Here is a 14,755-nt window from a genome sequence, read left to right on the forward strand (position 1 = left end):
CGTTAAAAATAAAAAAAATATATTGACTTTTTGTTATAAAGTGGTGAAAGTGGTTATATTCTTTGGTTATTATGCACTCATATGCAAACAAAATTTAAGTTTTTGTTATAAAATTGATAAATTTTGATTATTATTTCTGTCAGCGATTTCCATTTATTTTTTATGAAACATTGGTTTGTATATTAGGTGACGATATATATTTATATATTATATTTAAAATATGAGTTTGAGTGCATAATAACCACAAAATATAACTACTTTATATCCAAAACTCAAATTTTGTTTCAATATGAGTGCATGATAACCGTAAAATATAACCACTTTATATAATCTTTATTTTACGGTTATCATGCACTCATACATATTGAAACAAAATTTGAGTTTTCGTACTGTACTGTAACCTTACACTTTATTACGTAACATTATTATATAATATTACTTATACATACGTATATATAATAATGTTATATAATATTACTAATACATGTATATAATATTACTTATTTGCTTAATAAATTTAAAAAAAAAAATATCCATATGCATGAATAGAGGAATTTTTGCGAAAAAGAGGAATTTCAGCGAATTGCCTTGTCATCACATGGCAGCGCTCCATTTCTTCGTAATTTTTGGTAAACAAATGAGGTTCAAACGAGTGTAAAATTTAATTTTTAAAATAAAGATTTTTTAAATAAAAAACCTGCTAAAAGTGTAAAATGTGGATTTATTTAAAAGATTATAGTGTAATTTAATTAATTTGAAGAGAAAAATGTGAATAAAGTGGGTTTAACGTGGTGAAATAGCTTCTTGAAATGTTCGAATTTTGCGAATTTTTGAACTTTAAGGTCGAATATCTCGTAAACTAAGCGTTTGCGGTACAATAACCCTGTGTATTTTTTAATCAGGAGGACTTCCTCTTTCCAACGGTACCTTCAAATCGCGACGCCAAAGAAATCGGAATTGTGCCGCCTACAATTGTGTTGCTATTGGACCTATGAACTCAGTTTACCAAAATTATTAAAATACAAAAATGAAGCCATTGAATTGTGTTACGTAAATTGAAAGGTGAAATTTATATCATTGCGTCAACCTCCAGATCCATTATATTCAAGCTATTATGTCAATTGGCCAAATCACAAACTGCACTATTTTATGATCAACTGTTACAACCAGGGATAATGGGTTGCCCAACTTATTCCAGTGTGAGAGCGCCTCAAAATAAGCGTTTTTTATAACATTTTCCATTATGGCCAGATCGAACAAAATAAGAATTTTTGGGCATTTTAAATTAAAACACCCAACATTTATTACGATTGCAAATTATTATGTATTGGACTTTTAATATATGACGAAACTACTTAAATCCTTTTTTATGATTTTATGGTATATTAAAACAACTGACTTTTGATCTTTCAATACTTAATAGGGTGAATTAAGCCTGTTAGTTCTCAATTATCAAATGTTGTTAATCATTTGTAATTGAAAATTAATTCTATTATGCATCAAATTACAAAACGTTTCATGAAATATATTTAAATTTCGCATTTTCTTTGATTTTCACTGTTTTAAATTTTTATTAACGATCTTGAACAGCGGCAACAAATTCCTCCGTTTACATATTTTTTTGGTAAGATTTCAATCTGGCCGTCGCTCGTTTCCAATTGCTAAACGTCAATCCAATCCAATCAATCCAGTCAACTGTCAAAGTTTAGGTGGTTTTGACGTTTAGCAATTGTTCTCTCACTTCCAGTGAGAGAGGAGTTGGGCACCCCATTATTCCTGGTTACAACGCGAAAAATCACATGATCTTAATATCTTTTCCACTATTAAACAAACAAAAGTAGATACGTATTTTATAATCTTATGAAAGGAACATATTATGGAACTGAAGGGATTTACTTCTTGGGTGCCCCTGTTGGCACAACAATTCGCTTAAAAATGAAATTTTACTTGCTCTTGCTTCTAATAAAGATGATGTCGTGAACTATCCACCGGAGTTTTTTTACTCACTAGATTTGCCAGGATCGCCGCCTCAAAATTTTCAATTAAAAATTTTGTAAAAGCATTTCATAACCCAACAGTGTTCTTATTGCCGTTGAAAAGATTAAAAACAGCTGTTTTCGCCATTCAAGAATTTACATCGCTCAATATTCATCAAAAGAAAACATTGTCATATAATATTTTGTAATAAAAGCCGTATTCTTTTAAATATATTCCATACAATGGAAATAATGGACGCATTTTTTTCATTTGGGAAGTCGATTTTCAGCAGGAATTAGGTTCATAGCTCTAATAAAAATTTGTTTGTTTACATTTTTTCCTTTTTGTGGTGTCTAAATCAGCTGTGATAATGTAATAGATTTCCAATGCTGCCAAGTAGATGGCACAAAATCAGAGTCGCACAGCGAGATTTAGCGTGGATCAGTTTCAAATCACTCCGATGAAGTGATTTTGAACTGTCATTTTTATATGGCGAAATCTTGATAAATTTATAAGATTAGTGGGATAAACCACTCAATAGCCGAAATCGTGTGATTAAGTGTCGGTCTGAACATGGTATAACTGTTGACTTAATAGTTTTATTTTTTTATCTTACTAGCTGACCCGGCGTCTATAATAGCAGAATAAGTATTAAAAACCTAAAAAAATTACTGCTCCTATACCAAAAAATTTGTGGAATCCATGCTAAAATATATGGAAGTATATATTGCCAATATGGGCTATGTGAAAAGTATTAATTGACCTTTATTTTTGTTGTGAGATATATTTTAATACTTAAGTTTGTTTGGTGTTCATTTAATAAAATAGCCATCTGACTTTATGAAGCATTAATTAAATGAGTATATCCGTTGCTGTGGAGTGGTATTATTGATTTCCGTAAAGCGTGTTTAGTTTTAAGACAATAACGGTCCGTAAAACAACTTATTTCGACTATAGCATTGAAGACAAATTAGGAAAATATCATGCAACGATTTCATTATAACTACAAAATTGGGTAATATGCATTCCTGCTATTAGGAATTTACTTAGATTAAAATATTCGTTTACCTTGTGATCGCCCATACAAATATTATCTCCAATTAAATTATATGACGTATTTCTATTTATAGTTATTTCATTCATTTGAGCGCTCATCAAAACTCGATCACACCAAGATGGGCACCTTGTTGTCAAATATCTAGTCGGCAATTCAGGTTTCTCTTCATAGGGATACGATGGTGAAAACGTGATTTCATATTCGAACAGTATACCTTTGCAAATTTCCAAATCCCGGTCGTATTGCTTTAGCTAGAATTTAACAATAAAGTTTTGTCTTTTTATTAAGGGCAAATAAGAAAAAATTAAGTACTGAATGAGTAAATTGAAAAATGGCCAAAAAAAGTCAAAAACAATTTACTGACACCTACATAAGTTCTGGATGCAACACTGAAATAAATTAAAAACAAGAAAAAACAGCGGTGCAGCCGAAACTATAATACTCTTCACAAATTTCAAAGATTCCTTTCAAGATCCAAACAATTTCATCGGAATTTGGTGGAGATATCTCATCAAAAGGAAAAGTTTCCGTATAATCACTTACATAGTTCCAATTTCTTTGGAGATTGCTATGTATTTATGACTTTAAATAATAACTCATGCCAAATTTTGTGAACATACACATGTATCTCGTCAAATGAAAAAGTTTTCGATACAAGCACTGTTCCAAATTGAGATATTGTATAGGGTATAATTCCCGATCTAAGTTTGCTTACTCTACGCCTATGGGACAAATATCGCCTGATTGTAGCGTAATTTCTTTTCTCCTTTGTTATTTACATTCAGCTATTGACATATATGCATATGTAAGTTAGCACATATACAAAATATACAGACAATTTTGTAAGTAAAATCTAATTCAGCAATATTTTGCATTGCTCAAGTAAAATTAAGTAAAATTAAAGTTAGCACATATACAAAATATACAGACAATTTTGTAAGTAAAATCTAATTCAGCAATATTTTGCATTGTTCAAGTAAAATTAAATCAAATAAAATTAATTTCCAAAAATTGCAATAACAAAAACACATTTCGTCGGCACTATAACAAGCGGAAACCGAAGCGGAAACCGTGCCGCCGCAATGTGAGCCGTTTCACAACCAAACTGAGGTTCGCACTGGTTTTAGCTTACGTTATGATTATTTGATGTATAGAAATAAGTTCTAGCTAGTAAGAACTCGTACATATGTAAGTTTTTAGTAAGTAAGCAAAATTTGATTATAAAAACTAAGTAAATTTGTTGAATAAAGAGAGTTCAATTTTTGCCTGCAGCAAAGGTGCGTGTTGATATTATTGGTGGGCAGCATTAACTTGTATGCACATACATATGTTAGAGACGCTGACGGTTGCCAACTGTACATATGCGCATCGCTAGCAAATGCTCTATTCCCGAAATCATAATTAGTTTACATACATACATATCTACATATCAAGTAAAAGCGCATATATTCGCACCTACATAAAGTATATTACCTATCGATGTGCAGTTATTAGCATTGCATTTTTTGTACATGTGCCTATTGTATAAGAAAGCATATAATTGCCGCTCCTTATGTATTTAAGTTAGTCGTTCCCAGTTCCTCTTGTTTTATTGAAATATTATAAATTTTTGGTGCCTCCAGTGAGGACTGCGACCACCTGTCTTGAGTGTTAGGTGATGATGGTCTCATTGAATTTACGTGCATCGGCACATGCTTCAATTGTGCGCCTTGGAAAAGAAATCCAGAATGCAGATTTCAATCCGGATAAAGTGGAGTGTGAAGTTTTACTCAGGCGAGTAAATCAACACTTTGATCGTCATACATCACCACTTTGATCTGGTCAGCAAGGCGAAGAAAGACGAAATTGCATCTCACGAAGAGTTGTTTGCGACAACAGAATCATTGTACACCACGTTGTGTGTCACGCTGCAACGCCGTTTAAACCCCCAGACTGCCGTTCAGGTTGCATCATCGACAATAAATCATGTGGCAGACATGTGACTGGATCCGGTATCAATCCCACGATTTGACGAAAAACCAACGAGTTGGTTGGCATTTAAAGACCTCAACAACGCGGATTTGCTGCTATTTCTCGAACGACGTGCCAACAACCATTGCACCACAAACCGTTACCACACAACCGTTGTTTAAGCGTTTCGCCTCTCGTACAGTTAAGGCGTACGTGGACGCCACGCATAGTATTCAATGTACAAACGCACTCCCCGCTACATTTGGTTGCCCTTAGTGCTCAGGTAATCATCGGTTAATAAGGTGTCCTCAGTTTCGAAACATGCAAGTTCCTGAACGGTGGGAACGTGTAAGGCGTTTAGCAATATGTTTCAATTGTCTCCGATCAGAACATACCGTCTGCCAGTGCACTTCTAGTGCATGTTCGTTTTGTCAGCTACTCTGCCGACGTACAGGTACAAGACCTGTGGATAATATAACGGATACGAGTTTATCCGCAAGTGTATTCCCTCCAGCAATGACAATTAGATAAGGTCCAGTCGTTAGTTGTGCAAAATGACCGGACCATTTTACTTGCGACGGCTAAGATGCTCCTTTCAGAATGCCGTGCATTATGCGACATAGAATCTCAGGTGAGCTTTCTCTATGAATCCATGTTTAAAATTCTGAATCTTCGTAGAACTATGGGGCAGAACCGAGTAGAAGATAAAGGCGCCATTGTAGCCACTTACACAAAGGTGTTCAAAATTGAACATATTCATTGCTTCTAAAAGGCGGTATATATTAATATTCTCTTATTTAGACATTTTTATATTCTACAAATAAGATAAGGAATATTGTAGCTATTGTAATAAGTTATACAGTCCACATATTTACATACATAGTATGTATATTAGATAAGACCGAGGCAATATACATAAACAAGCACATAAAAATATATGCATTTATATGCAGCATACATACATATATGAGGCACGTATGCATTAATATGTAATACGCATGCATTCAAAAAATAAAATAAACATATTTACTTAGGTTTGGGCAATTGATTACAAATGCACATGTGCACTTGAAAACAACCCAAACCATGCAACATAAATTATATGACAGCAATCACACACGCACACATGTATAGCATGCCAAGGCTGAGAAAGGCGGAAACATATCCAAAAAGATTATGGTAGGGAAAGCGTCCCAGGTTTTCCCAAAGGGTAAAGAGGTAAATACCCCGAAAAGGCTACGTGACATAAGAGGCTTTTTACCACCTACTAAAAAGCCGAAAAATATAAATAAAGCGGTGCAGCCCTACAGCGAGGCAGCGAAACTAATTAAAGCCAATACAACGGGATAGCAATATACAAGGCGAAGACGCAATGCACTTGGTATCCTCAGTGCGAAAAGAATTGTTCACAGCATGCGACGCAACCATGCGTAGAACAGTACACCACAACAACCGGAAGCCAGCGTATTGGTGGAATGAAGAAATAGCTGGACTTAGAAAGCTCTGCCATTCAGCTAGACGTCGCCTACAACGTAATCAACGGGAAGAAAATGAAAGCAGTCTCAGACAAATATTTAAAAGTCAGAAGAAGCTTCTAAAATTAGCCATTGGCCGCATTAAAAAGAAGTGTTTTGAAAAGCTTTGTGAGGAAGCAAACGAAGACCCCTGGGGAACGGCATACAAAATCTGTATGTCTAAATTCAAAAATAAGGCACAACAACCCATTATGAGAAATATCGTGGAAACCTTGTTCCCAAAACACCACACTATTTCTTATGCTAAGCCCCGAACCGAAGTCGTAGAGCCACCACTGCTAGTTAGTGAAGAAGAAATATTGGCCATAACCACAAAAATTAAAAGCAGCAAAGCGCCTGGATTAGATGGCATACCAAACAGAGCATTAAAGGAAGCCATGACTTTGAAACCAAGATTGTTCGCAGAAATGTATAATGCGTGCTTAAAAGAAGGAATATTTCCCGACCCTTGGAAAGTCCAGCGTTTGGTTCTACTTCCTAAACCAAAAAGGCCTCCGGAGGAACCTACATCATATCGACCTCTGTGCATGCTTGACACTATTGGCAAAGTATATGAAAGCATAGTTAGAAACCGCTTGGAGACAGCAATCCAGAAAGCCGGCGGATTATCAGAAAGACAATACGGCTTTATGAAAAAGAGGTCCACCATTGACGCATTATATGAAGCCGTTGACACCGCGAAATGCGCATTAAGTGGCAAGCGATGGAAGGGCGGAACAAAAAAATATTGCGCGCTGATCACCCTGGATGTGAAGAATGCCTTCAACTCTGCAAAGTGGGCAAACATATTCGACGCTCTGTTTGACATGCGCGCTCCTCAATATATTATGGAAATTATCATAAGTTATTTTGAAAACAGGCGACTTTTATTCGATACAGATGAAGGCACCAAGAACTACTCTATCTCGAGTGGAGTACCGCAAGGCTCGGTACTAGGCCCCCTTTTATGGAACATAATGTATGATGGGGTACTAAGGAGACACCAACTGAAAGCTATTAAATTAGTTGCATTCGCAGACGACCTTATTGTGTTAGCAGTTGCTAAACACCTCGATGACCTCCGGAGCTAATGCAACGAGTGCATAAACGGTCTGCGCCAATGGTTTTCTTCAATGAGTTTAGAACTGGCGGAGCAAAAGACTGAAGTCTTGCTCAGAAGTACAAGAAAAGTGGAGGAAAACATATCTCTCACCATAGGAGAGTGCCAGATTCATTCACAGCCACACCTAAAATATTTGGGAGTAATAGTAGACTCAAGGGTCAAATTTAAGGACCACCTAGAATACACTGCAGGTAAAGCGAAGAAAATCCTGAATGGCTTATCAAGAATGATGGCAAATAAAGGCTGCGTGCGTTCCAGCCGGCGTTTTTTACTCGCAAAGGTTATGAGATCGGTTGTATTATATACGGCTCTAATATGGATCCAGGCGCTAGGCATCAAAGCATATGCCAGACAAATAAACACAGTGCACAGGCTGTCGGCACTAAGAGTTTTCAGTGCTTTCCAAACAATTTCAAGCGATGCTGCTGAAGTAATAGCCGGTATGATGCCCATTGACATCCAGGGTGACGAATACGAGCGAGTGTACAAATTATCAGAGCAGAAGAACAGAAGAGAGAGAGTGAAAAGCTTAGCTATATGGCAGCAGCGGTGGCAAACCTCACTCAAAGGACGGTGGATGTACAGACTCATACCGGATATCCATTCCTGGATCGACAGACGACATGGGGACCTGGATTTCCACCTAACCCAAATACTAAGTGGACATGGATGCTTTAGAAGCTATCTGTACAGATTCCAGCAGGACATAAGTCCGAATTGTCCGTCGTGTTCAGAGTGCTTTGAAGACTCTGAGCATGTTTTCTTTTATTGCCCGCGCTTTATAAGTGCAGTTTTACAGTGGAAAATTTGACGACGCTCATGTGTTAAGTCCACTGAGAACTGGGGGGCTGTCAGCGAAGCGGCAGCCTCAATCATGACAAAACTGAGACATATAGACCAGAGTAGGCGTCCGTCAGTCATGTCTTAACACTCCCACGAAGTAATACTTAATCAGGTGGTTCCGTGGGAGAGTCTAGAGTTGGGAGTACATACACATATGTACATACTATATTTAATTAGATAAGATAGTTTTAAAATTTGTATATAAGTAAAGAAAACACAAAATAAAATCAGAATGAATAAATTCTCCCTGAATATAAGTCTATCATTGCCCCACACCAGCGGTAAGGATTGTTAGAAACTACATTGAGGTAGTAACATTTAGTCTTTCGAGCCGGATAGTAGCTCGGGCCAAAATTGTAAGACCTGTATAAATGAAATACAGGCAATATATGTAAAAGACCTATAATATATGTATGTATATAGGCAATATAAAAGCCCTGTTATTTACAAAGGCAAATTAGTAAAGAAATTGTAAGACGGGTCAATATTCCCGCATATTCATTTGATCACATAAATATATGCATTTATATGCTGCATACATATGTACATATATGAGGCACGTATGCATTAATATGAAATACCCATGCATTCAAGAAATATAATAAACATATTTACTTAGGTTTGGGCAATTGATTACAAATGCACATTTGCACATGAAAACAACCCAAACCATGCAACATAAATTATATGACAGCATACACACACGCACACATGCATAGCATTGAATAGTTGAAAACAACCCCATGTGGTGTGCTGTAATATACATACACATACATATATTTAATTAGATAAGATAGTTTTAAAATTTGTATATAAGCAAAGAAAATCAGAATGAATAAATTCTCAGCTTGAATAAGATCTTTGTTTTCCCCCCACCAGTGGTAAGGATCTAAAGCATCTTATTTAAGTTTAAAGGTTTGATCTTACAAATCAAACAGTTTGATTTTATAATCAAACAAAGGGCTCCACAACTGTGTGATTGAGATCCCTCACTGATGAGGCTTTCTCGATGCAATTTGAAGTCTACATCTTACCAACGATTACGACTATGACACCAGTATGCAAGGTCAACTCCTCCGCCTGGGGTCACCCTTATGGACTACAGCTTGCCGATCCAACATTTTTTACTCCCGCCAAAATTGATCTACTTATTGGCGCATATATTTGGCCCGCTTTAATTGCAGATGGGATTGCTACGGGACCCATGACGAACCGAGCGCGATCTGTACCCGCCTCGGTTGGATTGTGTTTGCCCCCGCGATGGTCAACACTCCAAACCATTAGACGCATATTTTAACTGTCAGCAAATGTATAGACGATCAGCACCTGTACAAACTACTGCAGAGGTTCTGGCAGGTAAGGACAATGGTCCTGTCGACGAACTCTCGGTAGACTCTTGTGAATGGATTTTTATTGACACTGTACGTGGCACAGGGAGTGGACGCTATAGTGTACAAATCCTGTTTCTTCCGAATGCTCCAGTGTTAGGAGATTCATATCAAGCAGCGTGAAGTCAGGTTTTCCATCTTGAAAGAAAATTAGCTGGCGAACCTGAGCTTCGCAACAAATACATCACGTTTATGCAAGAGTACATAGCACTCGGTCACATGAATCCCATGAAATACGATTGCTTCGACCCCACGCAATGCTATTACGTACTCCATCATGCGGTGACAGGTAAATTTCGTGCGGTATTCAACGCGTCCTGCAAAACCACAAGCGGAGTGTCATTGAACAACACTCAGTTTTCGGGACCACAACTCCTTCACAATTAGATTGATATTCTTCATCGGTTTCGACGCTTTCGGATAGCGCTAACAGCCGATGTCAGGAAGATGTTTCGACAGGTTGAGATCAATCCCTTACATCATAAATGGCAACGCATCTTGTTGCGGGATCTCCAGTCGAACCACTACGTAGCTTCGAGTTGGCTACAGTAACGCATGGAATGACAAGCAGTCCATAGAATGCGATTCGCTCCTTACGCCAATGTACTTTAGATAACTACACCATTGTGGAGGACGAAAACCGGGCTTCTACAGCAAGGAACAATAACATTGATGGATTTTACGTCGACGACTATTAGGAAAGTTTTGACTCTCTGATGGGGTCGAATCGTTACATCCCTACACGGATCGGCAAACATACGAATGAAAATTACGTGATACGTAAATCGTATGCGGTGATTGGCATTATGAAATACGATAACAACCGGATAGTAATGTATTTTCAATTCACCATAATTTTTAAATTCCACATTGCCTTGGATCGTATTTTTAGGTCACAATAGATGTGGAACTGTCAAAACTTTTGCGAAATTTTCAATAAATGGACAAAAGCTAATTAAATATCAAAATGAATCCAACTTTTTTTTGTTTTTTGAGCTCTAGTCAAAGTGATGGGGATAATAAAATAGTGCGGAGATAGCTAAGAGATCGTAGCAATAGCGCAGGTAAAAAAAAAATATGGATCCTCATTAACAAAATTTTCTTTGTAGATGTATCGTTGAACAAAGCATCGGAATCTTTAAAACACGGTGGAAAATTTTAGGATATGGCAAGAGAGGAAGGTATCACCCCACAAAGGTAGAAGTATTGCTAACGTTTGTGAGGCATTACATAACATCTGCATAAAATTTACAACAAGTTGCGAGCTTCAAAATTGCGATTCTTATCACACACAAGAAATTGACATCGGGGTAGCGAATAGGCTTGCCACCCGTACTTTATGATAAAGTATTTTACGTTATTTCAGGTAATTGTATTCTATACTTTATAAGAACAATAAAGTTCACAAAAATACTTTATTTCGCATGATTTGATTTCTTTGAGATTTGGAAAAGTTTAGTCGATGAATTTGTTAAACGAAATTTATAGATTGGTGATTTAGTGCTGAATCGATGTCGCCACTCGTCGGCGCCACATCACTCAAGCAATCGTTTTGTACAATTAGGTACAATTTCTGAACGCTACCTAACCTCAAATGTCAATGATGTCAGCGTGTCAATCATTATCACAATAATTTGTTTGTTTTGTGCAAAGCGGTTGAGTGCAATTTTATTAGAATACGATATAAAGTTTTATAGATTTATGCTATAGTACATTATGGATAAGAATACTCCAAGAACACCTGCAAAATGCAATTTCGATAGTGAAACGGATAAAATGGATATTGAATATACTACACCGAAAAAATGTTTAAAAAAAAGATAATACGACAAAACAGAAAAATAAACGATTTCAGAAATATAAAAGTCATTGGGAAATCGAACATGGCGATTGGTTAATTAATGATCCATTAAACGAATCTAATGCAAAATGAAAATTATGTGGAGTTACATTTACAGTTGCCTCAGCAGGAATAGGACAAGTAAAAACTTTTTCTTTTTTCTGTATGTCGTGTGTGTGTGTCTCTGTATTGGTTTGATTGCATTAAATATCAAAACTTAACTTTGCTAAGCTATAAAATGATCTGATTTTATTTAAAATAATTATGCAGTTTTTTCACAATAACTATAAAAGCATAATTATTTGATGGTGACTGGAGGTGATGGGTAAGGTGGCGGGATTATTCTCATTATTTTCAGATTAAACAACACCTGCAAACCAAACAACACAGATCAAAAGTAGAAGTGAGGAGAACATCTGGACTACTAGAGAAATTCCTTGACTCTTCTTCTACTTCCACATCGTCTCGACACAGTGATAAAGAAAATGTTATTGCATCTGAGTTAGCCCTAACATATCACACAGTAAAACATAATTTGTCCTACAATAGCATGGATTGTACTATAAAATTGAATAAAATTATTTATGTATGTCAATTCAACTACAGCTACAGGAATTCATCTAGCTAGAACAAAAATGGAAGCACTATTTACAGAGGTGTTGGGCCCATATTCTTTACAAAACGTAATAGACGCTATCAATAAAGATAATTTGTTTTACTGCTTACAAACAGATGCTTCTAACAAAAAAATATAAAACTGTTTCCATTAGTGATACAATATTTTACAGCCAAAAATGGCATTGAAAACAAATTAATAGATTTTTATGAAAATAGTAATGAATCTGCGATGGTATGTTTGAAGCAATTCAAAAGTCATTAGAGCAATACAAATTATCTTTTCATAATGTATCTGGGTTAAGTGCTGATAATACAAATGCAAATTTTGGCGTCAATCATTCTTTATTCACAAATATGAAAAATGTGGTACCAAATTTGATTAATGGCAATTGTCATGCACATATAGTGCATAATTGTGTAAGATGAGCTTTTTATCACATGACATAGAAAATGTGATTTTAAAAATTTATGCACATTTTTCACATTCTGCTGTAAGAAGAGAGGAGCTGAAAAAATTTGTAGCATCAGTAGATGGAGACTTTCATGAAATAAGACGCCATGTGGGAACAAGATGGCTCTCTATTTTGCCATGCATTGATACATTATTATTAAATTGGTCACCTATTAGAAGCTACTTTTGAAGTTTAGACCATTGTCCAATAGTTATACAAGATTTATTGATGCTCAATGATACTAAGAATGATATGATTAAAATTTATTTGCATTTTTGTAGTCACTTATTAAATTTATTTAATAAAGCTGTGATATGTCTTGAAGGCAATTGCATAACAATTTTAGATATTTGTGGGATTATGGTTAATCTTAGAAATCAATTAAAACAAAGAAAACAAGATCTGTTTTTTGGCTATGAAACAGGCAAAAAAATTAAACTGTTATCTTCACCGGAACTGACTAGAAAAATTCAAGGGAATTTTTTATTATTTATTGACGAATCCCTAGTGTACCTGAATAAATGGTTTGATTTTAACAATTAATTGTCTATTCCCGCCACGTCAGCATTCACAGAAAGAGTTTTTTCTGTGATGAATAGCAAATGGCGAGACGAAAGAAACAAACCGTCTCTGAATTTGATAAAAAATTAATTAGTTATTTATTTTAGTTTAAATATAGAATGTAAAGATGCTATGCAATTGTTCAGTAAAGATGCTAATTTGATACAAATTGCAAAAAGCAATAAAAATTATGTTTTTAAATATAATAATAAAAAAAAAATAAATTATACTTTATTTTAATAGTATGTACTTTTTTTTTCCTTCCTATAATAACCAATGTACTTTAACTGCAAAAAAAAGGTGGCAACCCTAGCCCTGTGGTACACCAGCCCTTATCTGTCGTTCATCAGATATGAAATCTCCCATTTTTACCATAAATTGTCTATTTTTTAAATAAGACTCCAATGTTTTATACAATTTTAAAGGTAGAATGTTTTTAATCTTATACGAAAGACCTTCATGTCACACCTTATCGAACGCCTGAGCCACGTCTAGAAATAAAGCTGAACAGTACTCTCTGTGCTCAAATGCTTTTCTTTCCATTTGGACACAGCTTCTTTATATACATTTCGGTATTGAATTCTTCTTCACGTTTAAGTGCTTTTATTAATTTACATGCAGCTGATTTCAATTGAAGCTGAGTGGAAGGGGAGCGATTTATCTTCCATTCACGCCTTGCACGCCTTTTTTCATTTACAAGCTTTGCTATTTCTCTGTTAGTAATATTTCTGGCACCAAGCGGCTTATAGTTTTTGTTTGGTGTTGCTAAGACAGCTGCGCTAGTTATTATATCATTGAGTTCTTCTATGCTTTCGTCAATATCTCTTCCTGTATTTATTTTGTACTCAACATTAATGTGGCTACTCACGTATTTTTTATATTTTAGCCAATTTGTTTTATAAGATGTTAGATCCACTTTTGGATCAACGAATATGGGTTGTTCACATAATTTTATTATTACAGGAGAGCGATCAGAAGATAGATCAGTACATGTATCAGCTATTTATCGATTTATCTATTCTTTTGATTACAGCAAAATCAATTAAATCTGGTATTTTTTTACGATAACTAGGCCAATATGTCGTCTTACCAGGAGATATTATGTTAAGTTTATTGTGCTTATTTATAATAGTGTGATACAGCTGTCGTCCTTTCAGATTAATTAGCCGTGAGCCCCAATACATGTGTTTTGCATTGTAGTCTCCACTTGCTAGAAATCTATGGCCTAGTGTTCCAAAAAAGTTTTTAAATTGGATGTCTGTAATTTTAAACCGAGGTGGGCAGTATATGGCCGTCAGATTTAAGTCCCCGCAGCGATTTTTTATAGTTATTGTTGTAGCTTGTAATTGCGCTGTGGCATAAGATTCTAATGTGTGGTGATTTAACCGTTTTCTGACCAACACTGCTGTTCCTCCATGTGCCTTTCGATCTG

At 35.5% G+C, this 14,755-nt stretch overlaps 1 protein-coding gene across 14 annotated transcripts in view; it reads right to left on the reverse strand.

The window, feature by feature from the left end:
- Positions 1-14,755, reverse strand: part of LOC120780668 (inositol polyphosphate-5-phosphatase A) — a 530,962-nt gene that overhangs the window by 187,759 nt on the left and 328,448 nt on the right. For 13 of the 14 annotated variants that reach the window (XM_040112928.1, XM_040112926.1, XM_040112933.1 and 10 more), the window contains one exon: positions 3,046-3,285. In XM_040112928.1, coding sequence (XP_039968862.1) covers positions 3,046-3,285 — 240 coding nt within the window. Of the gene's footprint in view, positions 1-2,904; positions 2,929-3,045; positions 3,286-14,755 lie in introns of those variants that run through there. The other variant, XM_040112939.1, reaches the window with a different exon arrangement.

The sequence above is a fragment of the Bactrocera tryoni genome, unplaced genomic scaffold, assembly GCF_016617805.1.
Source record: "Bactrocera tryoni isolate S06 unplaced genomic scaffold, CSIRO_BtryS06_freeze2 scaffold_25, whole genome shotgun sequence".
NCBI lineage: Eukaryota > Metazoa > Arthropoda > Insecta > Diptera > Tephritidae > Bactrocera > Bactrocera tryoni.